The sequence below is a fragment of the Chaetodon trifascialis genome, chromosome 16, assembly GCF_039877785.1.
Source record: "Chaetodon trifascialis isolate fChaTrf1 chromosome 16, fChaTrf1.hap1, whole genome shotgun sequence".
NCBI classification, from domain to species: domain Eukaryota; kingdom Metazoa; phylum Chordata; class Actinopteri; order Chaetodontiformes; family Chaetodontidae; genus Chaetodon; species Chaetodon trifascialis.
The window spans coordinates 14,035,423-14,063,282 of NC_092071.1; the positions used below are offsets into that span (position 1 = coordinate 14,035,423).

Here is a 27,860-nt window from a genome sequence, read left to right on the forward strand (position 1 = left end):
GAACCATGAATCCTACCTGGTACTGATGGAGTTGCAGTAAAATGCACTTACCTTTTCATTTATTGTTCATTAGCTAAACTTGTTGTGACTTTGGGAGGCTTAAAGTCATTTGTTCTGTTACAGGGCAAGATGGCTGACATGCCCAGACCCAGATGCAGAGGAGCTCTTCCGAATGGTTGGAGAGGTCTTTATTTTCTGGTCCAAATCTCACGTGAGTATGTCCATTTGGCCTTTGAATGCAGCCATTCGTAGCAGCTCACACCCTTTACTGTACTGTACATTTCCTGCTTCTCTCTGTGTTGTAGAACTTCAAGCGAGAGGAGCAGAACTTTGTGGTGATAAATGAGATCAATAACATGTCATTCCTCACCGCTGACAGCAAGAGCAAAATGAGCAAGGTGAGTTAGTGAAAGGCAGAGCCAGCACGACAGCGGGGCTGGCATACTGTCAGATCTCAAATCAGGCATTTTGTGCAACAAAATGTATTGTTGTCTTTGTGCCCTTTTTTTTTTTTATCACGGTTTTCAGATTTTGTTATTTTAAAAGCTATTTTCAGCCGGTTAATGAACAGCCATTTACTAAACATATGGCCGTACGAAATTCACTGGCTATAATCCTTCAAAGCAATCTAAAACAGATGCACCAGGTACACGATTTTAAAAGATTTTAAAATAAGTTTCTGATTTTGTATATGTTCAGTTTTTCCAAATTCTTGTTTATCAGGCTTGGCTTATCATTGCAAAGTCTGCCATATACTTTGGAGGTCTGATTTTAATTCGCAAATTTGAGAACGATAGCAGCTGTGTTAACAATATTCTCTCTTTGGCTGTCCCTTGTCCTCTTCTTTTGGGTTGCGGCTGGGTTTCCAGGGCGGGGACTCAGAGGTTAGACTTTGTTCCTGCACGACCGCTGTGCTGACCGCATGGCACCTCACTTTGGGGGAGCTTTTCATCAACCTCTCCAGCACACTGGCACATCTGATCCACATACATCTACAAGCACACGCACACACAAGTATACTTAACTCACACGTGCACGCACACAAAGACGTGCACATTCCATTCACTGAGACATGACCCGAGACGTCTTAATTTAGTGCCAGTGACACATGCTTTTTCTGTACACGCAGCTGTACCTGCTTATGAGTGGAACAAAACTTAGTTGAGCATTTGTCATTGCTATAAATATAGAGTTATTTATAATAATAGAATATGAGCGTCCTAGCCAAAATTTTCTTCAAAGGATCGACAGATGCAGTTTGGATCCACTTACACTGCCATTAGCATGGCTATACCCCAGTGTATGGACCTTTGCACTTGTGCACTGACACACAGTCTCCATGTCTAACATAAAACAAGTGATTTATGCGTGCATACTGTACACTTTAACTAATGCCAAATGATACTTATGGAAGACCTGTCATGAGTATTCACTATGAGTATTACATTCACATTATTCTCATAAAGGATCATTGGACAAAAGGGCAGGCCCCATCTGCAGGCCCTCCCCAGTCCTGCCAGTGTGTGAGGGGGGGAGTCTGGAGGCGCTTGATGAAAGTACTCAGCTGTAGAATTGGGCTCATGGCACTGGGCTTTACACCAAGCCCAAGGTGGCAGTGAGAGCGCAGTGCCATCATCCCGTCACTGAGTTTGCTCTTTTTTGATCATAGTTGAGTTGGAGTCTTCTGGTATGTCTTTTGTTTCTTTTCATTGAAGGATGGTTGACCTGTAGCTTCTGTAATGCAGCTTTTTGCCACTAGGGGATGATGTTAGTCTTCTCTGTGCTCTTTCTTCTTTCCTCTCTGGAAATGCCATTTCACACCATGGTTTAGCTTCCGTTACACTCCCTAGTACCCACACTAACACGAGACTTGATGCTTAACATCACTGAAGCAGATTTCTGGAAATCATTTGTTGGGTTCCCTCTTTAGAATGTGCTCAAAATGACCATGAACCTAACCAATACATTAATTCACTCTTCTTATCTAAGTTACTCCCCGAAATGCTTTGCACCCTGTTCCCTCTGAACTAGTCTACCATAACACACTTGCACCTGACAGTGAACTGAAGCAGAAACAGTGGCTTATGAACACCTGGCACTGATAGTGTTTGTTATTCATCTTGGAAGGGGGGTGTATAGGGCATTAATTGTACATGTCTGACAGTGACATCCCAACAAACACCTGTAAAGAAAAGTCTGCTGTTAGAAAGGCTGTAACTGATCCATTCGGTTCATTTTTCCATTTCAGCCTTAATGCACGTGTCTGAATTTGTCTCCAGGCAATCCCAGACAGTTAACAGACCGACCTGTAAAATCTAGCCATAATTTTCACAAGGCAAGCTGAGGGTTTACACACTTGAGCCACTGTAAACAACACCATAAATTAAGTCAACAAGTCACTTTGACTAAAGTGCTCTTTAGCATCAATGTCTATAATCTGAGTGGTAATGAGCACCCTTTTGTGAAGTGGCCGTTACTGTGTGAGCGTGTTATCTACACTTCTATGGCTCAGATAGAAATACCCTGTGACATATTCATTGAGCATGCATTTAATAGACTAAACATCCATATTGCAAAATGCATTTAGATACTGTAAGCTCTCACATACACTTGCATATCTTTGAGGACTCTAGAAAGAGCAGATAACAGAAGGACTGAACTCTCACAGAAACAGACAGAGGAGTTCCGGAGGCGAGCACAGGGACCTGTCCCGTAGACAGCTTGTTTGACCGTAGTTGTGTGATTTTAACAGCCTGCGACTAACCCGTCTAACACTAATTTCAAGAATTTTGTTCTGTAACTTCATCTAAAATTTTAACCTTTCACCAAGGGCTGCGGAAAAAGACATGGGTCTGTTTTAGGTATTCATCCTGTTCGAGGAATGCTGAATGGGTTGTCACTTGAATGAAATCTGTTTTCTGTTTGCATGTTTTGTAAATGCAATTTCACTGATTTACTTTCTTAAAAGACCCATTCCTTTCAGCTTCCCTCTCCCAAAGCCAGCTATATCCCCACTCTGCCTTCACATTTTCACTATACCCTCTACTTACCAGTCTGAGCTCAGAGAAACAAATATATTTAGATTTAGGAAATACAGGAAATAATATAAGCACTTGTGTTTTATTTACACAGTGTTGACAGCTACGTGTTTACTAAGTGAATGTGGCTGGGTTTTTTACACAGAGAAATCTTCTAACAGTACAATAAACAGCTTGCAGTCAGTCGTTACTGGAAGGTGGGATGATGTCCAATAGTTAATATTAAAAGAATCACCAAGGTTTGTCATTAATTTTAATGGATGATTGTGTTGACAAACTCATTTTCTGTTTATCCTGATGTGATGTACGGTTGCATACTACATAGAATTCAGTTGCATTTTTTGTTCTGCTTTTGTTGCATTCATTCCAAACATTTTAGGAAAAATAGTTAATCACTAATGAGGGCTTCTGTCCATGAGAGTGACGGCCTTGAAGGAAGGTTGTCACGTGTTGGAAACAAAGCAGTGCTCACGGTGGTGTCATACCTGTGGCATTTTATGAGATACTGTGTATGCGTTTTGGTTTATTGTCCATTTCCTCAGGGTGGAGGTTCAGATACCGAACGTACCAAGAAGAAGAGGCGAGGAGACCGTTACTCCGTGCAGACTTCACTTATTGTGGCTGCCTTGAAAAAGATGCTCCCCATAGGCCTCAACATGTGCTCTCCCGCCGATCAGGAGCTTATCAACTTGGCCAAGATCAGATACTCTTTGGTAGTTTTTTTTCTGACTTTGCCTGCATTGCACCAAGTTAAATACTTCCATAGCATCTTTACCTCCCAAGTATTCTTGGGAGGACAATGGTTGATAAAAATTTTTTACTCTACAGAGAGACACTGATGAAGAAGTGAGAGAGTTCCTGCAGAACAACCTTCATCTTCAGGGCAAGGTATAATTCCTGGACTGCCTATTACTGTGTATTTGCTTGCAAGCAGTCGACCGCAGTGCAGTTCAGAAAGCTCTGTTTCTCTGTGGTGTGGAAAGGTGGACAACCCATCCATGCGCTGGCAGATGGCCCTGTACAAGGAGATGGCAGGAAAGGCTGAAGATGCTGACGCTCCAGCGAAAGTTGTCAAGAGAGTGCAGGAGGTGTCTGCCGTCCTCTACCACCTTGAAGTGGTGAGTGGCCAATCTGAACCAGCACTGATTATAAGAAATGAGTGTAACAGACGATCCCAGTTTTTGAGCTGCAATGTATTATATATACATAAAATGTGACCTCGGGCCACTTTGCAAACGTCTACCTTCTCTGCTGCAGACGGAGCACCCGTTTAAATCCAAGAAGATGGTGTGGCACAAACTGTTGTCCAAGCAGAGACGCCGGGCTGTGGTCGCTTGCTTTAGGATGACACCACTATACAACATTCCAAGGTGAGAAAGTTGTTGGAGCTGACATGTCAACGGGCTCATGTATGAAAGTGCAAACTCAAGTTGTTTTTTGCTCTGTTTTGCTTTTTGGATTGCAGGCACAGAGCTTCAAACATGTTCCTCGAGGGATACAAACGCAACTGGCTTTACACTGAGGGTTACTCATTTGAAGACAGGATGATAGATGACTTATCTGTGAGTGTCATCTTACATCCGTTTCATGTAAAATTGCTTTTTCTGTGCCATTGCTCACCCTTCCTCCCTCTGTGGATCCCAGAAAGCAATGGAGCAAGAGGAAGGAGATGAAGAGGAGGAGAAAGAAGCGAAGCCAGATCCCCTCCACCAACTTATTCTGCATTTCAGTCGTACCGCTCTCACAGAAAAGAGGTTAGATAGACCCTCACTGATGCGACACTGAGAAGCAGAGATGTGGTAGAAACACGGGGTGAGAGGTCATTCCTTGTTCACTGATTGTCTTTTCTTGTCCCCATTTCAGTAAACTTGATACAGATCATCTTTATATGGCATATGCCGACATTATGGCAAAGGTGAGTCACTGCAGACGGTTTCGGCTGTGAGTTGAGGTTCGATATGTGTATATTGTACTTTGAAACACTTATATTTTTTTCTTTTCTCCTCCATTTGTTTAGAGTTGTCATATTGGTGAGGAAGAAGAAGGGGGAGAGGAAATGGTGGAAAATGCTGAGGATGAGATGTCCTTTGAGGTGCGACAGTCAGAACTGGTAATGGGCGGCCAGGGGCTAGGGACCAGGAACACAGTGGAGCGGTAGCTCTCAACGCATTGAGTGACCTCATCATCGGCACATTACTTCACAACCACATCTCTCTCTCTCTCTCTCTCTCTCTCTCTCTCTCTCTCTCTCTCTCTCTCTCTCTCTCTCTCTCTGTTTTGTCTCATTACCTCCGTCTGTTCTGTCTGTGCTCTGTCCTCTCTGTTTGTATGTTGTGCTTCATTCATTGTGAGTTGCTCGACTTAGAAACTCAAAGCTCCAATCCAGAGTTTTTTGTTTTTTTTTACTCTATCAGTTACTGTATGTACACTAATCTTTTCAAATCTCTTGAGACAACTTGAGACAAAAAGTTAGTGGTAAATTTTAGCAAATTGTTTAAATGTATCATTCGCTATTACAGCCTGTTCACACTATTTTGTGCCTTGAATCTGGATTGGGTCTCATTAGATTAACTGAATGTAATTTAACATCAACAATAACAATAGTCATCACACTAATGATAACTTGTTTTTAAATCAGCTCAGGTTAATGGATAATTTAAACCACTTTGGATAAAGTTCTGAAAATGAAGCAACGTGTCAGAAAAATGTAGCTCTAAGCTTTTCTTCCTGCTTCGTCACACAGCTGACCACTCTGCCCATTGCTCTAGTTTTACTCCTTATAGCTCGTTGGAGTGGGCTGGCAGGGCTTTTTATACTTTATGGTTTCTATTGAAAGGCACCACCAGCTGCCACCTGTCAGACCTTCACTACATTCCTTGTGTCAGGTTTTGAGTCTCACACACTGTCCTCACTGATACACCCACTGCTGCCTCCACTGTTGGAGGCAGCTGGAGCTGAGCCATTAAGGAGATCCACTCAGATTTTTTTTTTGTTTGAGCATAAATAGTTTCTGTGCTTCCTCATGTTGTTGCATTAAACTACTAAAGAGTTATTGAATTTAATTCAATTCAAAAATGCCCTCTAAACATGTGAGTGCTGATATCAAACTGGGGAGTTAGACATGCTCAAAGATTTTATGAAAAGCCTGGAGGTGATTTTGGGTGTGTGACCAAAGGCCGTTCAAATTCAAATCTCTACTGAGAATATCTGAGTGTGTTTTAAGACAAACTCATTGACTAGTGATGTCATTCCTCCCAGTTTATATAGCTGTCCCATTTGTCGCTCTCTCTGTCTCTTTCCCCATCACTTCATGTAATCTCTCTCACCCTCCTAACACCAGTCTTCATTAACTGAATGCTGCTAATCAATGTTCCCTTCCCCCACTCACATAGCATACTGACAGACTACAGCGAAGCCAGCATAGAACACGCAGTGTTAAGAGCTATATATTCATGCACATAGTCATCATTTTAAAAGTACATACAAACACATCATTCAGTGCATAGTTCAGAATCAGGTTTCATTAGATAGTCAGGGACTACAGTGCAAATCTGAGGTCCAACTGCTCGACACATAGTGGGTAGGTCATGGCCAGGCATACGTGGGTGGGTGGGAGGGGGGGTTGGGTTTGGGAAGGGAGGTGGGGGAGGTAAGGGGTGGCAGGGTGGGGGCTGTTCTAGGGTCAGGATGTGGGATGCTACAAGTTGATTTGTGATGTGGATGAACAGAGGAATGTCAGTTTGTCCGCTGGATTCAGAGATATTCATTTGATTGCCATTGTCTTTCCATAATGGCATTTCATTCCCAGTTGGCTCATTACTGTAAATAAAGAATTGTACATTATCACAAGTGCAAAATTATTTTGCATGAATATTTCTAACTGTTTCTTAAAGCGAAGGCACACCGCTACGGAATGCCAAAGAAATATCTCGGATACAGAGGGTTTACAGCTCTTCCAAAGAGTCTTATTTGCAGGGCTGCTGCAATAATACACTTTGGCGAGCTGTGTGGCTAAAATGCTAAGTCAATGGGGCTGTTTCCTGTAGTCTAACGCTTGCTCCAGCCAGCAAACGTGAAGAAGTAGTGTAACAACTCCATGACTAATAAAGTGGGGTGACAGGATGTGTGCAAGAGTCAAACAGGTCCTTTAAATAGACAGTAACAAACCCATAACACAAATGCTTAGAAAAAGACAATATTATGGAAGAGAAGAGAAATGAGAAATAGGTGTCAGAATATTTTGATATTGATTGACAGGTAATTGACAGAACGTACCAATAAAGATTTATTTTCTCTTTAAAGATAGGTTTTAGGTGTGTAATGCTACCGTTATTCACTGTTTGAGAAAGAAATGGTAAGTTGATTAGACAGTGAAAAGGCGAAAAGTGAGGGACTTGAATGTGAGTGAATGGAGAGTGAATGTGAATCAAAACTGAGAAAATAAATGATAGAATGGATACCTTTCATGAACAGCCTTTTTTTAAACACCTGGAGCCAGCTGCACCAGCTGTTAGTAAGTTCAAAGTTAGTTTAGCTCCGTGTTTAGTAATTGGAGTTTGATGCATGACAACATAGTTTATTGCTCTTGATTGGACAGGAAACCAGTTGTTTCCTTTGCACATTCCTAAAGAATTTACTAGCTATCACATTTCTTAAGTTTTAATGGTGTGGATTTAATAAATCACTAAACTAGTATTAACTAAGAACTTTGAAAGGAATTAAGGTTTAGGAATAGCTGGTGCAGCCCAATCCTGGTGCACTGAATACTGCCACTGAATATTTGATCAAATATCTGACCTGAAAGAGTCCATTCTGTCTATTTATATTTTCTGTGATAAATATAACAGCAGCAAATGCTTATAATGTTTTTGTCCACCGCAGGAGAAAGAAATGGAGAAACAAAGGCTCCTGTACCAGCAGTCCAGACTTCATAATCGTGGTGCCGCAGAGATGGTCTTGCAAATGATCAGTGCCTGCAAAGGTAGTCTTACTTCCTGAATTCAGTCGAAACCTTTTCTCTGCAAACCTGCCTGCACCGTGAATCACTTTACCCGTGCCAACTTTATGACTTTGTCCATTTTTCATGTAGGAGATACAGGCCCAATGGTGACTACAACACTCAAGCTGGGTATCTCTATCCTTAACGGTGGAAACAGTGAGGTTCAACGGGTATGTGTTCTGACAACAAACCCTTCAGATTATGTCATTTTGAATTTGAGGTAACTTTTTAAGGAGCACTTTTCATGGATTAATGTCTCTATTTTGTCAGAAAATGCTGGAGTACTTGAAGGATAAGAAGGATGTCGGCTTCTTTTTGAGTCTCCAGGCACTGATGCAAACATGCTGGTCAGTTTTCGAATCAGTCATCACAATTTTCAACATTTGAACTATACAACACCAATTCATTTGCAAACAAACTGTGTTTACTGGTTTTACAAAGTGTTCCTGAGCCCGTGTAGTAACTTCCTGGTGGTGAACCTTGTGCACATCTAAAAATGTCTGCGTGTCCTCTGCAGTGTCCTGGATCTAAACGCCTTTGAGAGGCAGAACAAAGCAGAGGGACTGGGCATGGTCTCAGAGGAGGGCACCAGTAAGTCTCCATACTCTTACAGCAGGCAGAGCATCACACCACAGCCATTGTGTAATATTATCATGTAGTAGATTATCTGCCTCATTTACGTTGTTGAATACACGTACCTCACACATCTTATGATACAATCACTCAGCATTGTGGTACAAGTACATTTTGTCAGAATGAGGAGTCAAATGCACATTCTTTAGACTGCTCTGCTGCTCCTTGTAAGACACAACAATGGAGATCTGAAGGCCTGTTGAAGTTATTTGCAGACACAATTCAAAAACTGGTACAACATTTCCATTAATCACTGCAGCACAACTTTCAACCCAGCAGCAGAACATCTGTGAACAGCATTTTATAATAAAGCGTTTGGTGATTATTTGCTTGTTTAATACGGTTTAAACATAGATTGTACATGTGCAAAATATCTGGGTGTCTTCACTTAATTTCTGTATATGATCAGAAAATCCCAAAGAGTTTCATTCTGTGTGCACTGAGACAAGCTGTGCCAAAAACACTCAGGATTTCCTGTTTGTTATTTTCGTTCTCTCTCTAATTGTTGAGCAGACAGCTCTGTTTGATCCAGTGTCACATTTTACAATATATTGAGTCACAATGGTCAAAAGTGAAAAACGGCTGCTCAAGCCGAGGTTTTTATTTGCCTCATCATCATTAACATAGAAAATAAATTAATCAAAATAAGATATGAATTAATAGATAAAAAATTTAAGACAGTCTGATTATCTATTAATTCATCTTCCATCCGCGACATTTACTGTACAAGTTTAGTTGAATGATTAGTTTCCTAACATTGAATATTATTAACACTCGATAACTGTTAAATGATTGGATTTAAAGATTTAGTTTAACTTGAATTAGTTCAAGTTTTTTTCCTGACTATGTCCAGTAGTATGACTTGTTGATCGGGCTTCACCTACTCTTTTACCAACATTTGTCACCTAATTCTGGAGGTTCATTTGAAGTTCTACCTGAATGAATTTGCCATGGAATGTTGTTAATCTCCCCCTCCTCATCTCTTAGTCCTCTACTGTTGTCAACACACTGATCCTCTCTCCCTTCCCCACGATCACTGCCACCTCTCCCTTGTCCCTCCTTTCATGGTCCTCAGACTTGAACCTAGATCGGGGTAAATCATGTTTCTGTCCATCTGCCTCTCTGTCCTCTTACTCCTCTCTCTCTCTCCCCTGTCCCTCTTGCTCCATCACTTCTTTTTCTAACGCTGAAACTCCACCAAGAGAGGATTGGATGCCTCTGTCCATCTTTCATGTCCATAGCTCGCATCCCTCCTCACATTTCTTGTTCATCTCAAAAGGCAATGAATGGAATCTGGTCCTTTCTTCTCCTGCAAAACAAAAGACTGAAATTGAAACTTTCTTTGACATTTTTTCCTTCTCTTCTTCTTTTTCTTCCTTTCTCCTTCTTTGGCGTTCACATTATTTATAGAGAAGCTGTTCTTATCTTGAAATATGGCCACAATCATTTATGGTACTGCAGTAAATCTTAATAATGAATGTGTATCAAGCTTGAAAAGACTTGGAACGCATAAATCTATCAGAATATTATCGACGCTATTTAAACATAAAATAATATTGTGATAGATTTTAATAAACCAGCTCTTGAACTTAAATCTCTTAAATTCAGGAGCTCAAGTTCAAACCGCGGAGATGTTTCATTTTAAAGAGTTCCATCCAAGTGCAAGTCTGTCGGAAGTCATTAGCTAAAGAATGGGCCATCGCTTTCTCTGATGTACGATATCATGCACTGGATTCCCTTCAGTATTTTGATGGACAACGCCCCAACCTCTCTGACATTTAACTCGGCTGCATTAGAGCAAAGTTGCCGTGTGCTGCATGATTCTGTGTCCGTGTGTGTGTGTTCATTACGGCCAGTGGTGGACTGGAATTTTAGAAAGGCAACCAAAAACTGAATATGCAATTTATGGTCCATTTATGATGATGCACACTTAGAAATTCAGATTTTTCCTTTTTTAAGAGGTTGATTAGGCCACCGGTAAAACCCAAATGACCAGTTCACCCCTGAGTATGTTTAACTTTAGTACAGTAGAGTAACTTTAATGCTGTCTTTCTGTCTGTGCAGCCGTGCATTATTACTGTCTGCTTAGTTTATATGTGTTGTTAATGTGACAGTTTGTCTGATTTGAGTCTGCGTTCATTTTCCACTGTAACACTTGTTTGTGTGTTAACTGTGTGCACGTGATGTTGATGCCTCCTGTATGTTGTTTGACTGTATATTATATGTCAGGCCATTGTCAGACCACAGCCGTTTGTATTTCTTGTATTAATTTTTTGTATACAATGTAGTGGGACTCATTATTTAATATATTGTAAAGAATCTACACCCTGTCAGAGGTGGGTTTTGCAGTGTCTGTTACTAAAATCTGTTTAGAGACGATGGTGAGTTGAGCCACAAATTTTTTTTTTTACTATTCTCACCGTGCTTATATTCAGGCAAACTGTTTCAGTAATTACCAGTAAGACTATTTACCGTTGTATTTAGTCTGATCTCAGCCTGATTTGAGGATGTCATTTCACACTTCTGTTCATTTCATTTTATTTTCTAGATGAGAAAGTGATGGCAGATGACGAGTTCACCTGTGACCTCTTCCGTTTCTTGCAGCTGCTTTGTGAGGGTCACAATAATGGTGAGAATGTTTCAATCAAGAGTAAAATGAAATGCAAACCAAGTCATACATTTCATTAAACCTTCAAACGTTATAACTATTTTTCCTGCAGATTTTCAGAACTATTTGCGGACACAGATCGGCAGCACAACCACCATCAACATCATCATCTGTACCGTGGATTACCTCCTCCGACTCCAGGTGCATCTTTTGATTGAGCCTGCAGATGGCGCAGCTATCACAGATTAAAAATAGAAGTTTGGACGGCCATATTGGGGATTACATTGACACAGAAACTACATGTGCTAGGTTGTTCGGTCGCACGTCCAACTTTGCTACACCACAACATTGCCTTCAATCATGGATTTTCAGTCACACACACACACACCCTGATAAAATTCTTATTCAAACATGCATTTTTTTATTATGGGAATACTGTACTTACTTCTCATCTTTTCAATCAAGGAGTCAATCAGTGATTTCTACTGGTATTACTCTGGCAAGGACGTCATTGACGACCCAGGCAAAAAGAATTTCTCCAAAGCTATGACAGTTGCAAAGCAGATTTTCAACAGTCTAACTGAATACATTCAGGTAAAAGTTGAACAAATCAAGCATTTACACTAGCTGGTTTATTTATTATGTGCCTAACACACAGTTATTCTTTTCAGGGCCCTTGCACCGGCAACCAGCAGTCCCTGGCCCACAGCAGGCTGTGGGATGCTATTGTTGGGTTCCTTCATGTCTTTGCCCACATGATGATGAAGCTGGCTCAGGTACGCACATATGAAAAATATTTATTTGCTGTAAGCATGTGGAACAAAAGAAATGCAAACTCTTTGTTGCCTTTCTGCAACTTCATGAGTGGACTGACTCACTGACCTCAATGCTACACTTATATTATCAATATTGACAGAATATATCTGTTACATAACTTTGATCTCTTGACATATTTTATTTTCAGTGATGCTGACAGAAATTATGGTAATTGTGAAAGGCACGATGCTCTTTAGCGCCTCTCTATTGGGTGTTTATGTCTATTTGGTATTTCGTTTGGCCTGTAGTTATCTCATTGTGCATTATGTTAGTGGAAGTTCACTTAACACCCTATAAGCCTTCAGCAATATCTATTTATGGATGTTTAGTGGAGTTTACCTCTACAGGGTACATACAGTATATATAACAGTATAAACCATGCAACAGCTCTTTACATGTGCATGAAAAATGTTACTTAATGTCACAAGCCTAGTAGTGAACATGCTTGCAAATTTTTGTTGAAGAGGTGGCCAGTATACACTGCATATAGTACACCTGAACATTGCATTTAGACAACAAAGTCACTTTGATTTTCAGGTTTTTCAACCATTTATTTGTACCTTCAGTATGGGCTGGATTCAGTGTGGTTCTTCACTTTCACATCAATTCTGAATGGGCAGAACTTTGACACGTCACCACAGGAAAAGCACATTATTAAAATCAGTGATGGATTAATTCCATTTAACTGCTTCAGTTTCAGGGTCCTGGTATTGTTCATACCCTCATGGTTTACTGGGACACTTGAATGGAGAATGGAGAATGGAGCCATTGTTAATGTTACTAGTAACACCTGTGCTTTACCTGCTATGACAAGTCTAAATGTTGGCCTTTAATATGCATTTAATGTAATACACATTATCACATATCTTTTCCCAGCTGGTTCAATGCCATTTAGTTTTTTTGAATGAAAGAAAAGTAGTTCATTAAATAGAATATAAAATACACATACAGGTAATATATAACGAACAAACTCATGTGACCAAAAGTGTGGAATCACATTGTTTTCAGGCTATATGATGTAACTTTATAGTTACAAATGAAAGGTCAAAATCACATGACTCCTCCACTCTGCACAGTGCACTCATCCTCTCTGGATGACTGAGGCTAACGGCGCACCTTTCTTATTAGCTCAATGCATTGCACGCATAACCCTTAATGCACTCATATTAAGAGCCAAGCCATACTTCATCCATCAGTTCCCAGCTCAACAGACGCTTAACACATGACGCACCTAATACAAATGACTTTCCCATGCGCTGCCCTCCTTGACCTGATATCCTCACAAGTATCAGTTGTTTCATTTTGCAGTCATCATATTTGAAGTACTACTGTAAACCAGTGAGTAGGGCATATGTTAAATGTGTAATACCAAAAAACTAAACTCTAACCATAGTACTGTATGTAAAAGATGTGATGTATTATTTAGTGTGGAAATCTATACTACATAATAGCATTTGAAAATGTAATAATGTTTTTAATTGTTTAACAACTGAATAATTTATTTATTATTTAAACTGTCTTCCACATGGTCAATGCAGGGTAAAGTATGTATTCATTTTATTTATCTATTGATGTGATATTGTGTTTACTAGCTTGTAATTTATTCAATGTTGGTTTACCTTATCAGGTTGTTTTATACCCACCTGCTTGTAAAGAATGAGAATACTTTGACTTGACTTCTTTAGGTATTTGTATATTATGGAAGGTCTAAAATGCCCAAATTAAAAGAAATCAAACAAGGAAAAAAGTAAAATACAATACACATTCTTGCTTGTATTTCCCATTCCTCTATGCATTAATGTGTTATAATTAAATAAAAATATGAAAGGACAGTTATTTAGCTTCTTGTCTTTAACAAATGAATGAGTTGTTTTTCATTATGACATGACTTTTCCACGTTAAACTCAAATCCTAGCGTGGAAAACAAAGTGAAAAGGTGCGTTCCACTGCAGTGATGTCCAGCAGAGGGCATCTTAAACCATCCAATGCTAAAGCAAATCACTGAGCTGTGATGTTACTGTAAAATGAAAATCAATTTATTCAGTCATTAAAGACACAAAGCTAAATAACAGTCCTTTAAATATATGTTATCAGTTGTCATTCCATGGTTAATGCATACTTAAGACGGAAATACATATCCATCCATCCATCCATTGTCTATACCGCCTATCCCTTTCGGGGTTGCGGGGGGCTGGAGCCTATCCCAGCTACAATGGGCGAGAGGCGGGGTACACCCTGAACCGGTTGCCAGCCGATTGCATGTAAGGACAAACAAACATTCACACCTACGGACAATTTAGAGTCATCAGTTAACCTAATGAGCATGTTTTTGGTCTGTGGGAGGAAGCCGGAGTACCCGGAGAGAACCCACGCATGCACGGGAAGAACATGCAAGCTTCACACAGAAAGGCCCCACCTGACCCGGGGACCGGCAACCTTCTTGCTGTGAGGCACACGCACTACCTGCTGCGCCGGAAATACATATGTGAATGTTAATTGTATTTTACTTTATTTCTTTGACTGATTTGTTTTAAATTAAGCATTTTAAGTCTTTCATAGTAAATAGGATTCAATGAGAGCCAGTCATGTTTTTTAATGCTGAGCTCAATCCTTCCAAACAAAACTGAGCTCAAGATAGGAGGTTTTCAAAGGCGGATACTTCAACACGTTCATTGTGAAGTCACAACACATCCTGTGTCATGTCAGCCAACACATAGCTTTTTTTGTGCCATTTGATCAAATGCACACTTCAAAAATTAAAAAATATTCTATTCATGACCTTGCTGAAAGGCTTTTTGCAATCAGTAAAAATGCAGTAATGCAATAATGGAAAAACAAGATAAATACTTGTTTTACCTTTTCACCAGAATTCATTGTGATGTTTAATTTGATTTATTTTTTATTATGACTATGTGAGTGTATGAAGCAGGTGAACACCAACTTGTGTCTCATAAGTCAGATAGAAATATGAAAAAAAAAAAAACATGTTCTGTGAGACCTCTCCCAACTCACATCAAAAAGGACGAGTCATTATTCAGAAAACACAAAAGCAGATCAATACTTGGATGATCACGGTGTTGCCAAGTACATCATTACCAGGTCACTGCGTCTCTTTCTAAACACTTGAATAAAACCTTGAGGCACGCCGGCTTGTTCATACAGAACACTACTGGAATAATATATGAATTTCCACACAGCAGAATTGTCCTTACCACAAAGTTTTGCCTTGTTAAACAATCACAGGCACTTTGTAGAGCAGCAGGGATTTTAACACCCGCAATAATAATAACAATAATAATAATAATAATAAAAATAGAAATTACAAAAACTTTTTTTTTTTTGCTCAATCAATTAAAAAAAGCAGGTGAATACAAAACTTCCTGAGAGAGGGGCTGACTTTTAACCTCCACTGTTGGGATATACATTTTAATATGAGATTATTTGGTGTTGGAATATACATTTTAATGTGACATCCACTTTGTGTGCACACAGTTAACAGGTTCACGATTCTGTTGCCATTTTCATACACTAATATTTAACCTGAAGGGATATGCTTTTCATGTGTGTTGTGTTGCTACGTGGCTTCTGTATTGCTTTGGTCGTGACACTATTTAAACATTAATATAACATTTATATGTAATATAACATAGCATAACATTAGTATTTATTGCATTGTAGCACAATGAGGCTATTTATGTCCAAACACAAACCATGTAAGAGAATAAGATCAGGCCAGTGGCATCAAAATGTATTAATCACTATTTAGACATGTTAACTTCATTTGTATTTCAGAGTTATTTAAGTAATATAGAAATAGCAATTTGTTAATTAACTGTTTTGTTGTTTCCAGAATTAATGTAAAGCTGGAGGCAATTTTTGACGTTCAAGTTTTCCTAAATCATTTTTACAGATTCTGTCAGCATGAGGTTTTGGTTATTTAACTTCTTTTTGCAGCACCTTCTTTGACGTGAATGTGACTGGATGCAACACACAGTATTTTGAATGTACACCTCATATCATAACAAGGATTTGGGTTATTATATGTTAAAATAATTTGGTGTGATAACTGTTGACACTTGCGTTTCTGTGTAAACTCCTAATATTCTCAAATGGTTTGAGATCTGTTGTCATTACTGTAAGATCTTGTGCATCTTTTTATGGTGACAGGACTCCAGTCAGATCGGTCTGCTGAAGGAGCTTCTTGACCTACAGAAAGACATGGTTGTTATGTTGCTCTCCCTGTTAGAGGGTAAAAGAGTTTTTTTTTTTTTCTGTTCAGTTTTCAACAATTTTCATCTCCTCCTGTCTCGTCTTTTTCAAATCTCTGTTGAAATTTTACTCTGTTTTATTCAGGAAACGTGGTAAATGGTACAATAGCCCGCCAGATGGTAGACATGTTGGTAGAGTCGTCCAGCAATGTGGAGATGATCCTCAAGTTCTTTGACATGTTCCTCAAACTAAAAGACATTGTGGCTTCGGATGCTTTCCGGGACTACGTCACAGACCCTCGAGGGCTGATCTCCAAGAAGGACTTCCAGAAGGCCATGGACAGTCAGAAACAGTACTCCCCTTCTGAGATCCAGTTTCTTTTGTCCTGCTCTGAAGCGGATGAGAACGACATGATCCACTATGAGGAGTTTGCCAATCGCTTCCAGGAACCTGCCAAGGACATCGGGTTCAACATCGCAGTGCTGCTCACCAACCTGTCTGAGCACGTCCCCCATGACAGCCGGCTACAGAACTTCCTAGAACAGGCAGACAGTGTGCTGAACTACTTCCGGCCCTTCCTGGGCCGCATTGAAATAATGGGCGCCAGCAGAAAAATTGAGCGCATCTACTTTGAAATCAGTGAAGTAAACCGCAGACAGTGGGAGATGCCCCAGGTCAGAGAGTCCAAACGACAGTTCATCTTTGATGTCGTCAATGAGGGCGGTGAGTCGGAGAAGATGGAGATGTTTGTCAACTTCTGCGAAGACACCATCTTTGAGATGAACATAGCCTCCCAAATTTCAGAGCAGGAGGAGGAAGAGAAGAACGAAGAAGACGATGAACTAGATGAAGGTGGTGGTGAAGGAGGATCAGGAGGTGGAGCAGGTGGAGGAGGTGATGAGGACAGTAACGGAGAGGAAGGGCAACCTGAATCGAGCTCTGCCTTCGCAGACTTCATAAACAGCATGATAAGCTTCTTCAGCATTTTCACCTTCCGTAACCTTCGCAGGCAGTATCGCAGAGTGAGGAAGATGACCATCAAGGAGATTGTCGTGGCTTTGTCCACTTTTTTCTGGACCATCCTGATGAGTATACTCCACTTCATTTACAATGTGTGCAAAGGCATCTTTATGATCATCTGGCAAACACTGTTTGGAGGGGGCTTAGTGGAAGGAGCTAAAAATATCACTGTGACTGAGATTCTAGCGAGCATGCCAGATCCGACGCAGGATGATGTGCACGGAGATGGACCAGGGGAGCCGAGGGCCGGGGAGGAGCAAGACACAGGAGGTGTAACAGACACTGGGGAGACCGGGAGTGGAGAGGAAGAAGAGGAGGATACCCAGGAAAAAGAGGGAGGGAGGATACCAGGTATTGATGCTCCAGGTGGTCTTGGAGACATGGGTGTAGAGTCACCTGTTGAACCTCCAACTCCTGAAGGAACTCCAATAACAAAAAGGAAAATGGTAAGTTTTTTTTTGCACCTTTGGGTGAATGATAATGTATGTAAATGTTAGCTACTTCACTGGGTGGGTTGTGGTTGGCGATCCAGTTTTAAAGTACACTTTTCTGTCTCCCAAGTCTCAAGTCTTATATCATTTATTTGAAAAAACTTGAAAAATAGATAAAAAGTGAAGGCTAAAACATTGGTGGCTATTGTGTGTCTTGTTTTTGTTTTGTTACAGCCACCAGAAGAGGCTGATGCTAGCCAGAAACCGCCTGAGCCTGTTCCTGTAGAGGAACCTCCTCCAGAGCCTGAAAAGGCTGAGTAAGAGTCTTGAGTTTTTGTCTGTATACAGTAGATAAGAATATTTTACTCAACTCATTCGGGATGCTTTGATGTTCAGAATTCATAGTGTTGGAACATGCTTTGGACCGTTTCCATCCAGCAATTTCTTGTGCTAAGTGTTAAAATACTACACCATCAACATTACTACCAGTACAGAATGTGCAGTACATTTGTAGTATTACTACACAGTGTGGAGTTGGGCCTCTCAAACGGTTGCACCGCTGCAGAAGTGAGAGCCATACTGCATCATGATTCGATTTTGATGTTAATGAAATGCAGAAATAGAACAATACCCTACTCTGTTTGGTTGCCAGTGTTGAAACTGGAGAGAAAGCAGAGAAGGAATCCCAGATCAAGGAGGAAGAGCCACAAAAACCAAAGAAATCTGCGAAAAGAAAAGACAAGCCGACAACGGAAGGAGGTTTTCAAATCTGGACTGAGCTGGAAACCCAAAGAAATAAATTTATGGTGACACATTTATTGTATTTGTTTCCGAACTGATTTGTCACTCTTCATTTACCAACCCGCTAATCGTCTGAAAAATACCCTTCTCTCTTTTGTAGAACTACCTCTCCAGAAACTTCTACAACCTGCGTTTCTTGGCTCTGTTCCTCGCGTTTGCCCTGAACTTCATTCTGCTGTTCTACAAGGTGAAAAGATCGTTTTGTATTTGAATGACTATATTTTAAATGATAACTCAATAATACACTCAGCTCTACTAAACCATGATGTCTCCTCTCCGCATTGTTCTGTTTAGGTGTCCGACACCCCGCCTGATGGCGAGGAGATGGAGGGCTCCGGGCTGTCGGAGGGAAGTGGCTTATTTGAAGGCTCTGGGTTGTTTGAAGGCTCAGGGGAAGAAGTGGAGGGATCCGGAATGAGTGAAGGAGGAGATGAGGATGAGGAAGACGTTCCAGTTTACTTCTATTTGGAGGAGAGCACCGGCTACATGCAGCCCACATTGGCCTTCCTCGCCGCCCTGCACACAGTCATCTCATTCATCTGTATTATCGGCTACAACTGTCTCAAGGTGTGAAAAGTTTTGCACCATGAGCCATGTTCTGCCAGATGATTCCAAAATCTCATTTGAGCTCAGTTAAGTGGTATTTGCACTTGTTTCCGGCAGATTCCACTGGTGATCTTTAAGAGGGAGAAAGAACTTGCAAGAAAGCTGGAATTTGATGGCCTCTACATCACTGAGCAACCCGAGGATGATGACATTAAGGGCCAGTGGGACCGACTGGTCCTGAATACACCGTATGTGAAGAGAGAAATCATCGCCTCCTTTCAGATGCTTCCTGACAATGTCAAGATTAAATAGACAAAGGAGAAACACCGACAGCTTTTTGATTTGACTAATTTTCACTTTTTTTTCACAGCTCCTTCCCAAACAACTATTGGGATAAATTTGTCAAACGGAAGGTGAGTTGATTTTGGTGTTTTTTGGTGGGCTCTGTAGAGCAGCTCAGCGTGTGATGTAATGTCTGTGTCCAGGTTCTGGATAAGTATGGCGACATCTACGGCAGAGAAAGAATCGCTGAGCTCCTGGGTGTCGATTTAGCCTCCCTGGATGTGAGTCAGCAACACGAGAAGAAACAGGAGGAACCAGACAACTCTGTGTTTGCGTGGTACGGTACAGGGTTCACCAACAGAGATTAGATGTTGTTCATTTAAAATGGATATCAACCAGTGTGTCTTTTTAGGATGACCTCCATTGACATCAAGTACCAGATCTGGAAATTTGGTGTTGTGTTCACAGACGGTGTAAGCAAACCCATATTTAAATGTATATTGCACAGCATACTCTATGCTACTATACTAAACTATATTGTACTGTACTATGTGAACACGACGTTACTTCTATGAACTGAGTTAATCTTCCTTGTTACCTCTTTGTAGACTTTCTTATATCTCTGTTGGTACACGATAATGTCTTTGCTTGGGCATTACAACAACTTCTTCTTCGCCTGCCACTTGCTGGATATCGCCATGGGTGTCAAGACTCTGCGCACTATCCTGTCCTCAGTCACACACAATGGCAAACAGGCAAGTGCAGAGAAAAACCCATCAGTGTTCACTTTGCTTCAGTTTGAATGTACTAACCCTTTTTCCCTCCTGTCTCTGCCAGCTCATGATGACAGTGGGCCTGCTGGCTGTGGTGGTGTACCTTTACACCGTAGTTGCCTTCAATTTCTTCCGCAAGTTTTACAACAAGAGTGAGGATGAGGATGAGCCGGACATGAAATGTGACGACATGATGACTGTGAGTCACGGGTGTTTAAGACTGTGTGATCAGCTGTCTGCCTGCATCACGTTTCAAATGATGTGTGTTTGCTGTACCTCACAGTGTTACCTGTTCCACATGTACGTGGGTGTGCGTGCTGGCGGAGGCATTGGAGACGAGATCGAGGATCCTGCTGGAGATGAATATGAGCTCTATCGAGTGGTCTTTGATATAACCTTCTTCTTTTTCGTCATTGTCATCCTGCTGGCTATTATTCAGGGTAAACACAATGCCACTATTTAAAGATGCTGTATGTTTGGTAGATTTTATGAACACCTCTAATCATAATGTTGCTGTAGGTCTGATCATTGATGCCTTTGGAGAACTCAGAGACCAACAAGAGCAAGTCAAGGAAGACATGGAGGTACAGTATAATGTTTTAAAGTAAGCTGACACCTCCCTGTACGCACAACATGGCTTTAATCCACCTGACTGTTCCTTTGTGCAGACTAAATGCTTCATATGTGGCATTGGAAGTGACTACTTTGATACAACTCCTCATGGCTTTGAGACCCACACTTTAGATGAACACAACCTGGCCAATTACATGTGAGTGTGCCTCCTCTGTGTTACAGTTTGTGTGTGTGAGATGAGAAAATATTAACATGTGGCTCCTTTTCAGGTTTTTCTTAATGTACCTTATCAACAAAGATGAGACAGAGCACACTGGGCAGGTCAGTCTCAACTGCTTTATCACTTCTTTGTTGTTTCGTGCTGGGTCCTCCTTTGTATTCCCCTTCTTGCTTCCTCTGTTTTAGGAGTCGTACGTGTGGAAGATGTACCAGGAGCGTTGCTGGGACTTCTTCCCCGCTGGAGACTGTTTCAGAAAGCAATATGAAGATCAGCTTTCCTAGCCAGCAAGTACTTTTACACGCACACACACAGAATGAAAATGACAACTATTGAACTACTTGTGTTCATCATTCCTGACAAAACGCACCACAAATGGATTTTGTCATGAAAAAGTGCAGAATCGTTGTCTCGAATGGTTAACAGCACGAACATTACAAGAAACCTCTGTAATTTCCAAGCAGAGCAGTTTTCAGTACGCAGACGTCATCTTTAGCAGATGGCGAGAAATTGCGACGTCCTTGAAGTGGCCGGGAAAAACCTGCCAGCAAAGACACGTTTTAAGCATTGTCATTTATTAAATCATGCCCATAAGCTGGTTTTAACGAGAGGAGGAGAGGATAAAACCCCTGTTTATGTGAGAGTGTGATAAAGTGCCTCAGCTGTAGCATCAACTAGCACATAAGGAACAGACTGTAGTCGCTAATCAGTAGTTTCCTTCAAAATCATTATATATTTCCTTTGTGATCATTGCGTCTCTTTTTTTTCAGCATATTTAAGTGTTGCTGAGTGTTTTTTTTCTTCTCTGTGTTTAGTTTTCTTCTCATACTGTAGCGCCTATGTTTGAATTTAAATTATTTTATTTATTGTTTTTCAAGACAGTCGAAGTCTGTGACGGTGAATAAATTCTGTGTAAGAATAAGCTTCACTGCGATGCGATTTGATCTTTTACTCATCATGCTGTATGTATAATGTGTGTACAGTATATGACCTGTTGTGATGTGACTACAGTGTACTGTCTGTGAATGTGGCTCCTCAGCTGCAACATTTACAGTGAGGTTTCAGTTACTGTTCAGTGGTTCAGAAATTTCTACTAAATTCTATGATTAGTGGTGATCAGAGGGTATTTGAGTTTAGATTAGGTACAGTTGACCTACATTTGAAATCCTAATATTGTAAAGTTTAATTTACTTTCTCTTCAATTTAAGTATATAACAAGAAATGTTTGTAGTAATAGTTTTCAATATTGTAGACTGAGCAGAGAGCAGCCACCAAGTACACTACATTGCACAAGACATTACTCCACATCACCTAAAGGTCTTTTCATGGCTACTATAAGAGAAGAAAGTACATTTGGGGGTCAGAAGGATGTGTTTGTGGCGACAAAATCAGGTATTTTAAGCCAAATGTGATGTTTTCTTAACCCTAACCAGGCGGTTTTTGTGCCTAAACCAAAGCAGACCTGTACTGTCGCAGCATAAAATTGAATTGAATTTCTGTGGTTTGCAGAAACATACAATGCTGACATTTACTGTGACGATTAGGTTGCAGGTTGTTGTTACTTTTCTTAATTTGTATTTGAATGAGAGGGAATGTGCCAAATAGATTTAGTGAAAGTGATTTACTTTTAACTCTGTGTATGTGAAACTGAACTGATATTAAAGAGAAATATGTAAAAAAACAAAACAAAACATTTGAATCATGCTGATAAGTCTTTTAAGACAGTCACTCTGCACGCACGACAGCAGTTTGTGTGTAACATCTCATCACATCCCATTTTCATACCAAGCTGTTGAACTGTGGCCCTGTGGAACATCCCGGCTGAATGCGGATTAAAGCCGAGCATTAAAACTCACATTGAGCTTCATGTGCTTTTCACCCATCCTGTCGTCTAACATTTCTCTCCGAGCCTGTTCGACTGGGACATGTCGGCCGCTAACATGAGCGTCTCCGGGATCCACCATGGGATGCTCAGGATGTATGGTGAGCTGATCCTCTTCTTCACTGAGCAAACACGATTGCCTCTTTCATATCTAGCTAACAGATAGATGTGCATCTCTCAGATTTTCTGGTAATTTCCAAATTTGATGTCCGATAGCTCTCAAGCTTTTACAAATGCTGATCATATTTAGATTTTTTCTTTTTCATTTGTAGAATTTTAATTGGATCCTGCATCACGGAGGTGTGGTGATGTTGAATGGTTGTTCAGTAGGATGATGAATGTATTGTGGCTCAGTGTTTGCCTAAACTCATAAGAGCTTTACTTCAAAATTACATATAATAACATGTCATGATGTTGTTAATAGAGTCAGAAATGCTCTTTAGACCAAGAACTTTTGTCCTCTAAATCATCTATTATCAGTCATCAGGATCTTAAAAAACTGAATGATGTTTTCTTAACATGAACAGTTTTCACTCAGTTGCCACAGCTGTGTGGCAAACCCTGATTAAAAAACAATCTCAATCTGCAGCTGAAAATACTCTTAAAATATGAAAAATCAAGACTAACTGTGACGTGTTCTGTCTTTTTCCACCATCTCTTGTCACTGTAATCCTGTTAGGTGCTTTAATAAAGTGTATCCATGTGTTTTTATTGTATGCATATAAGACGAGTAGAACCAGATGTGGACACTGGTAAACATGGTCTGATTGGTTGAGCCCAGCATCCACAGCCCCTTGATCCTCCAACCATCTGACTGCTTCTAATCTGTGGGGATGATAGAACAACAGTGTTTATACTTTAATCCAGCTCCACACTGCCCCCAATGCAATCAGGATCACAGCGACCATGCATGATATTGTCAATAAGCCTTTGGTATTGGGTTATGATTAGAAATGCATCATTTCTCCAACAGGTATTTACTATTTAGTGCTTTTTCCCCCCACCAACCTGCTTCTGTTGTCCAGGTGGATTTATTTTCAAACAGTGGAAGAAGAGGTTTCTGCTCCTGACAGCTGAGGGCACTCTCCTGGTTTGCCACGATGCATCGTCTCCCCCGGACCAGCTGGTGTTGTTGCAGAGCAATTGTGAGGCAATTGTGGAAGGCAAGGAGATCCTTGACCTGCCCAAGTTACCTTCTGGTGGAAGCAGGGATTGCTGCTTTGCTCTTATCCTCCCACAGAACAAATACCTGCTGCTGCTGACTGAAAGCCCTGCAGACTGCAGGTCACTGTGCTTGCTTTACTAATTACTTGGACTTGTTCCACTCGAATGATATGCTGTCCACGTCATTCAACTGAGTAACTGCATTTAACACCAGTTACTCGGAGGAATGGTTCCAGTGGTTTGTTTTATTTTTCACATTTTTGCCAAGAGTTAAATGAGAATGTTTGTACCTCTCACATGCCTGGAGGATTGTAAACAAGAGGAAACATCTTAGCCTGGCTGCACTGAAGTGGAAGAACAAGTTTGAGGAGAGTCCAGGAAGTCACCAGACAAAAATATAGTGCAGCACATAAAACCACAACTTGTAGTTCTTACTTTTCAGTTTTTCTATGGGATAAACACCCCCCCCCCCCAAAAAGTTAGTGAGATTTAAGTTGATTTTTTAACCTTTTCACAGAGTGGGACAAGCTGTTTCCCTGTGTTTCCAGTCTTTTATGCTAAGCTAAGCTAACTAGTTGTGGCTTCATTAGCAGATAGATATGACAGTGGTACTTACCTTCTCATCTAACTCAGCAAGAAAGCTGGAAAAGTGAGTTTCACAGAATGTTAAACTACTTTAATTTTGCTCTCATTGCTCTTAACATTATGGGGAAGCTATCAGTACCACACCCAGCTATGGTGTATACAATGTATGCATACCATTTCGGTGTATCACAGACAGTATAATAGCAGGACGTGGATGATTTAAAGGCACTGACAGCGTTTGGGTAGCTGCTGTTGCAGAACCTGTTCCGGTTCTGGGACTTTTCAGTCTTTTCAAAGAAGGGAGGAAGTTGAAGAGAGGGTCAGCAGGGTGGAGGAGTCTTGAGGAATACTGTGAAGCTTTTTCTCTTCAGTCTAATCGTTTAGATCTCAGCAAGGGATGGAAGCTTCCAGACCAGACGACCAGGAGTAAATAGCCACTCTGACTTTTACAAAGTCCACCACTACTACTGTTTCATTGTGGTATCATCTGCAAATTCAAACTTATCAGAATACACTTTGTGTCAAGTGAGTTGAACATTGGAGGCAAAGCACCTCCTTGTGGGAGTGTTAATAATCAGAGACTTGGAGAGCCTGTTTTTTAACTCTGACCACCTGCTCCCTCCTGCAAGATGATTGACTGTTAGACTGAGAGGCACAAATTCTGCACATTCCACCCCCCCAACCTACATAGTTATCTTTTAACTGATGTATTGATGGATGTGGAATTTCTATGGAGGTAATAACAATCATTTTCATTACTTTGTAGTCAATGGCTGAATATGCTGAAAAAAGTGAAAAAGGTGAGTTTTTAAGACATTTCTTAAGGTAATTGTTTTGGAAAATGTGTGTGTGTGTGTGTGTGTGTGTGTGTGTGTGTGTGTGTGTGTGTGCGCGCGCGCGCGCTTTGCTTTGCTTTGCTTTGAGCTAACATCAGTTTACCACAAGCAGACAGTGACAATACTAACATGCCCATGTTAAGCAGGTATAATTGATTGCAATGTTCACCATAGTTTAGACTTGTTAACTAGCACAACACAAAATACAGCTGGTGCTGGCTAGTTCAGATGTTTAGTCAAAAGCCAATGAGCCAAATTGATTTGTTTGTTTGTTTTACCTGATGGTGTGCTAGATGAAGCAATGACCGTGTTTTTCCTTAACAGAGCTCACCTTTTTTCCCTGACAGAGTCTCTCATCACCTCTCAGTCCTTGTAAGCGACATCACGTTCCACCACCGCACATTACTCTCCGAGACCTGGTGCCTGAGCAAATCCTGGACAAGGATCCACCAACTCCACCGGTCAGCGACACAGAGGTCCCCTCCCCAGGGCCTATGACTTGTGCTTCTCCGAGGGAGAAAGGTGAGTTTAGACAGCCATGCGCTCATTTGTGATATTTTCATGTAGATAATCAGGTTAATGTGTTTGACTACATGTATGTTTTCTTCAAACTGCTCACAGGCAGGAATTCCCCTCGTTCGAAGTATTACAAAGGAGGTGCTCACTCGGTCGGGTGTCTTCGTCACGGCACTATCAGTAATGCCCAAGCAGTGAGGGCGGTTTATCTGCTGATGGGAGGGGCTGCTGCTTCCTCTGCTATGGGTTACCTGGGTACATGTTCACTCTCTAATCTGGAAGCCAAAGCTGCTGACCTGCCACTCAACACGGATTTCACTGGCATGGGGCCAGCAGGAGCGTACCACGCCGGGGGCCCCTCGCTCGACTCCCCTCACTACAACAGCTTTGACTTTGAAGTGGCAGACTCTGATTTCGATGCTTTTGATTGTGGTGGATTTACTTTCTAGCAATGTGCTGCGATGTATGCATATGGACAGCTAATGATGCTGACAACTCACTTGATATTTCAAGGTTTGTCAAAATGGTAAAACTGTGTATCAGCCTCCGATTCGGGCTGCTTTTTAGGAAAAAATGTTGCTATGAAGTAACTGCAGTAAACAAGTGTGAACACAATACTTGTTGCCCAGTTACATGTCTAGCAGTTTTGGTCTCCGCCGAGTCTTGAGGGAAATATCTGGCTGTTTAGCTGCTGAATGCTTCACTATGTTCGCTAGCTAGTCGCTAATTTTGTGTCTCTGCCGTTTGCACCGCCCCGCAACCACGGCATCCCCTGGCGTTGTCTAAGCACAGGTTGGTTTTCTGTCTAAACCCTGCTAAACGTGTGACATACATTTTGTTGTTTTAGGAATATTTTGTGACATTCGATTACATTTGACACAACAGTGTGACCACGAGTGTAACAAAGTGAAAAGTTACCATGTGATTTTGAATTATTTAGCGCATACTGTAACGCCTGTGTAGTGATAATGGATACCATTGCAAAAATCTTTTTGTGCATATTGCCTACCCCTTATATTTGCATTATTTGTCATGAGAATTGCATTACGGCTTTATCACTGATTGTGAATACGATAAGAATTTGTGATAATGGATAACATGCTATGTATGTGTTTTAAATGTGATGCAAGTCATGAACAAACCATATCTGTGAGTAACCATGGATGCTAATGGTACACACTTGTGTGCCATTTCTGCATAATGTTGTAGGATTATTATGCTTATTTCATCAACATGAATGGATTCGAATAGATCTGCATCAGATTTTTCATGTAGTTGCAGTTCCAAGCTCTGGCTGTGGATAAATTAACCCACCATCGGGTTCTTCACAATATCAGCATCCTCCACTTTTGTACATGTACTGTGTTTCGTTCACATACCCAGCTGTTAGTGTGCTTTACATCTGTTTTATGTCATGGCAATTTGGGCCCATTTCACTGATGTGAATAAAACTGACATGTGGGACTTTGTCAATTTTATTTGCTTTTCTTCGTACTTTTTCATATATTTGAACAAACATAAATCAGCTACTAATGACCTGTACGTCCTGCTTTGACTTTAATGAGGTAAGGTAGTGAGTACAATCTTAATGACCTGCTGAAACTATGGTATACCTATACCGCACAGCTACACATCTGCAGAAGGAAACAGCTTGCTGAGCTCTTTGAGTGAACAGCTTAGACACTCAGCTCCACAAAGTCCACCTAATGTACACTAATTTTGTATTACCAGTTTTTCCTCATATGATCCAACATGCAATAATCTGCAGCAAATCTGTAAAGCTGCAGTACAGTTAGTAAACAGCATGCTTTACTTCTGGCCTCTATAAGCCCTCATCCCTCCCTGTCCCTCTTGGCTAAGGTGTGTCCACATTATTTCTATGTCCGAAACCTGTCAGTAAGAAAATAACTCGGGTGTAATGGTGCCTCCAT

The 27,860-nt window shown here is 40.9% G+C and overlaps 2 protein-coding genes across 4 annotated transcripts in view; both read left to right on the forward strand.

Annotated features, from left to right (window-relative positions):
- Positions 1-21,738, forward strand: part of LOC139344439 (ryanodine receptor 1-like) — a 43,521-nt gene extending 21,783 nt beyond the window's left edge. Inside the window, exons 72-108 of the mRNA XM_070982612.1 lie at positions 124-211; positions 306-398; positions 870-884; positions 3,581-3,751; positions 3,867-3,926; positions 4,022-4,156; positions 4,296-4,408; positions 4,504-4,600; positions 4,683-4,792; positions 4,902-4,953; positions 5,056-5,130; positions 7,920-8,019; positions 8,128-8,207; positions 8,308-8,384; positions 8,555-8,628; positions 8,876-8,902; positions 11,228-11,299; positions 11,391-11,479; positions 11,744-11,872; positions 11,950-12,054; positions 16,262-16,343; positions 16,448-17,769; positions 17,989-18,071; positions 18,407-18,560; positions 18,656-18,742; positions 18,850-19,122; positions 19,219-19,349; positions 19,472-19,514; positions 19,587-19,720; positions 19,796-19,856; positions 19,992-20,138; positions 20,221-20,355; positions 20,440-20,596; positions 20,676-20,740; positions 20,825-20,925; positions 20,999-21,050; positions 21,135-21,738. Of these exons, the coding sequence (XP_070838713.1) occupies positions 124-211; positions 306-398; positions 870-884; positions 3,581-3,751; positions 3,867-3,926; positions 4,022-4,156; positions 4,296-4,408; positions 4,504-4,600; positions 4,683-4,792; positions 4,902-4,953; positions 5,056-5,130; positions 7,920-8,019; positions 8,128-8,207; positions 8,308-8,384; positions 8,555-8,628; positions 8,876-8,902; positions 11,228-11,299; positions 11,391-11,479; positions 11,744-11,872; positions 11,950-12,054; positions 16,262-16,343; positions 16,448-17,769; positions 17,989-18,071; positions 18,407-18,560; positions 18,656-18,742; positions 18,850-19,122; positions 19,219-19,349; positions 19,472-19,514; positions 19,587-19,720; positions 19,796-19,856; positions 19,992-20,138; positions 20,221-20,355; positions 20,440-20,596; positions 20,676-20,740; positions 20,825-20,925; positions 20,999-21,050; positions 21,135-21,230 (4,885 nt within the window). The 3' untranslated portion in view covers positions 21,231-21,738. The remainder of the gene's footprint in view (positions 1-123; positions 212-305; positions 399-869; positions 885-3,580; positions 3,752-3,866; positions 3,927-4,021; positions 4,157-4,295; positions 4,409-4,503; positions 4,601-4,682; positions 4,793-4,901; positions 4,954-5,055; positions 5,131-7,919; positions 8,020-8,127; positions 8,208-8,307; positions 8,385-8,554; positions 8,629-8,875; positions 8,903-11,227; positions 11,300-11,390; positions 11,480-11,743; positions 11,873-11,949; positions 12,055-16,261; positions 16,344-16,447; positions 17,770-17,988; positions 18,072-18,406; positions 18,561-18,655; positions 18,743-18,849; positions 19,123-19,218; positions 19,350-19,471; positions 19,515-19,586; positions 19,721-19,795; positions 19,857-19,991; positions 20,139-20,220; positions 20,356-20,439; positions 20,597-20,675; positions 20,741-20,824; positions 20,926-20,998; positions 21,051-21,134) is intronic.
- An 893-nt stretch (positions 21,739-22,631) lies between these two features.
- Positions 22,632-26,569, forward strand: LOC139344756 (uncharacterized). 3 transcript variants are annotated; one of them, XM_070983128.1, is made up of 5 exons: positions 22,632-22,929; positions 23,854-24,112; positions 25,344-25,377; positions 25,761-25,935; positions 26,035-26,569. In XM_070983128.1, exons 1-5 carry the CDS (start codon positions 22,872-22,874, stop codon positions 26,376-26,378), a joined length of 870 nt encoding a protein of 289 aa, XP_070839229.1. In that variant the 5' UTR covers positions 22,632-22,871; the 3' UTR covers positions 26,379-26,569. The 3 variants fall into 3 exon arrangements, with proteins under 3 accessions (XP_070839229.1, XP_070839230.1, XP_070839228.1); XM_070983129.1 differs by having other exon boundaries at positions 22,855-22,929; positions 23,874-24,112; XM_070983127.1 differs by lacking the exon at positions 22,632-22,929 and adding an exon at positions 23,470-23,801 and having other exon boundaries at positions 23,874-24,112.
- The last annotated feature ends 1,291 nt before the right edge of the window (positions 26,570-27,860 follow it).

Coding starts and splice junctions, on each gene's coding strand:
- LOC139344756 (XM_070983127.1), top strand. CDS start 23,712: ATGCAATCAGGATCACAGCGACCATGCATGATATTGTCAATAAGCCTT. Junction 25,378..25,760: donor TGCTGAAAAAAGTGAAAAAG/GTGAGTTTTTAA, acceptor TTTCCCTGACAG/AGTCTCTCATCACCTCTCAG. Junction 25,936..26,034: donor TGCTTCTCCGAGGGAGAAAG/GTGAGTTTAGAC, acceptor AACTGCTCACAG/GCAGGAATTCCCCTCGTTCG.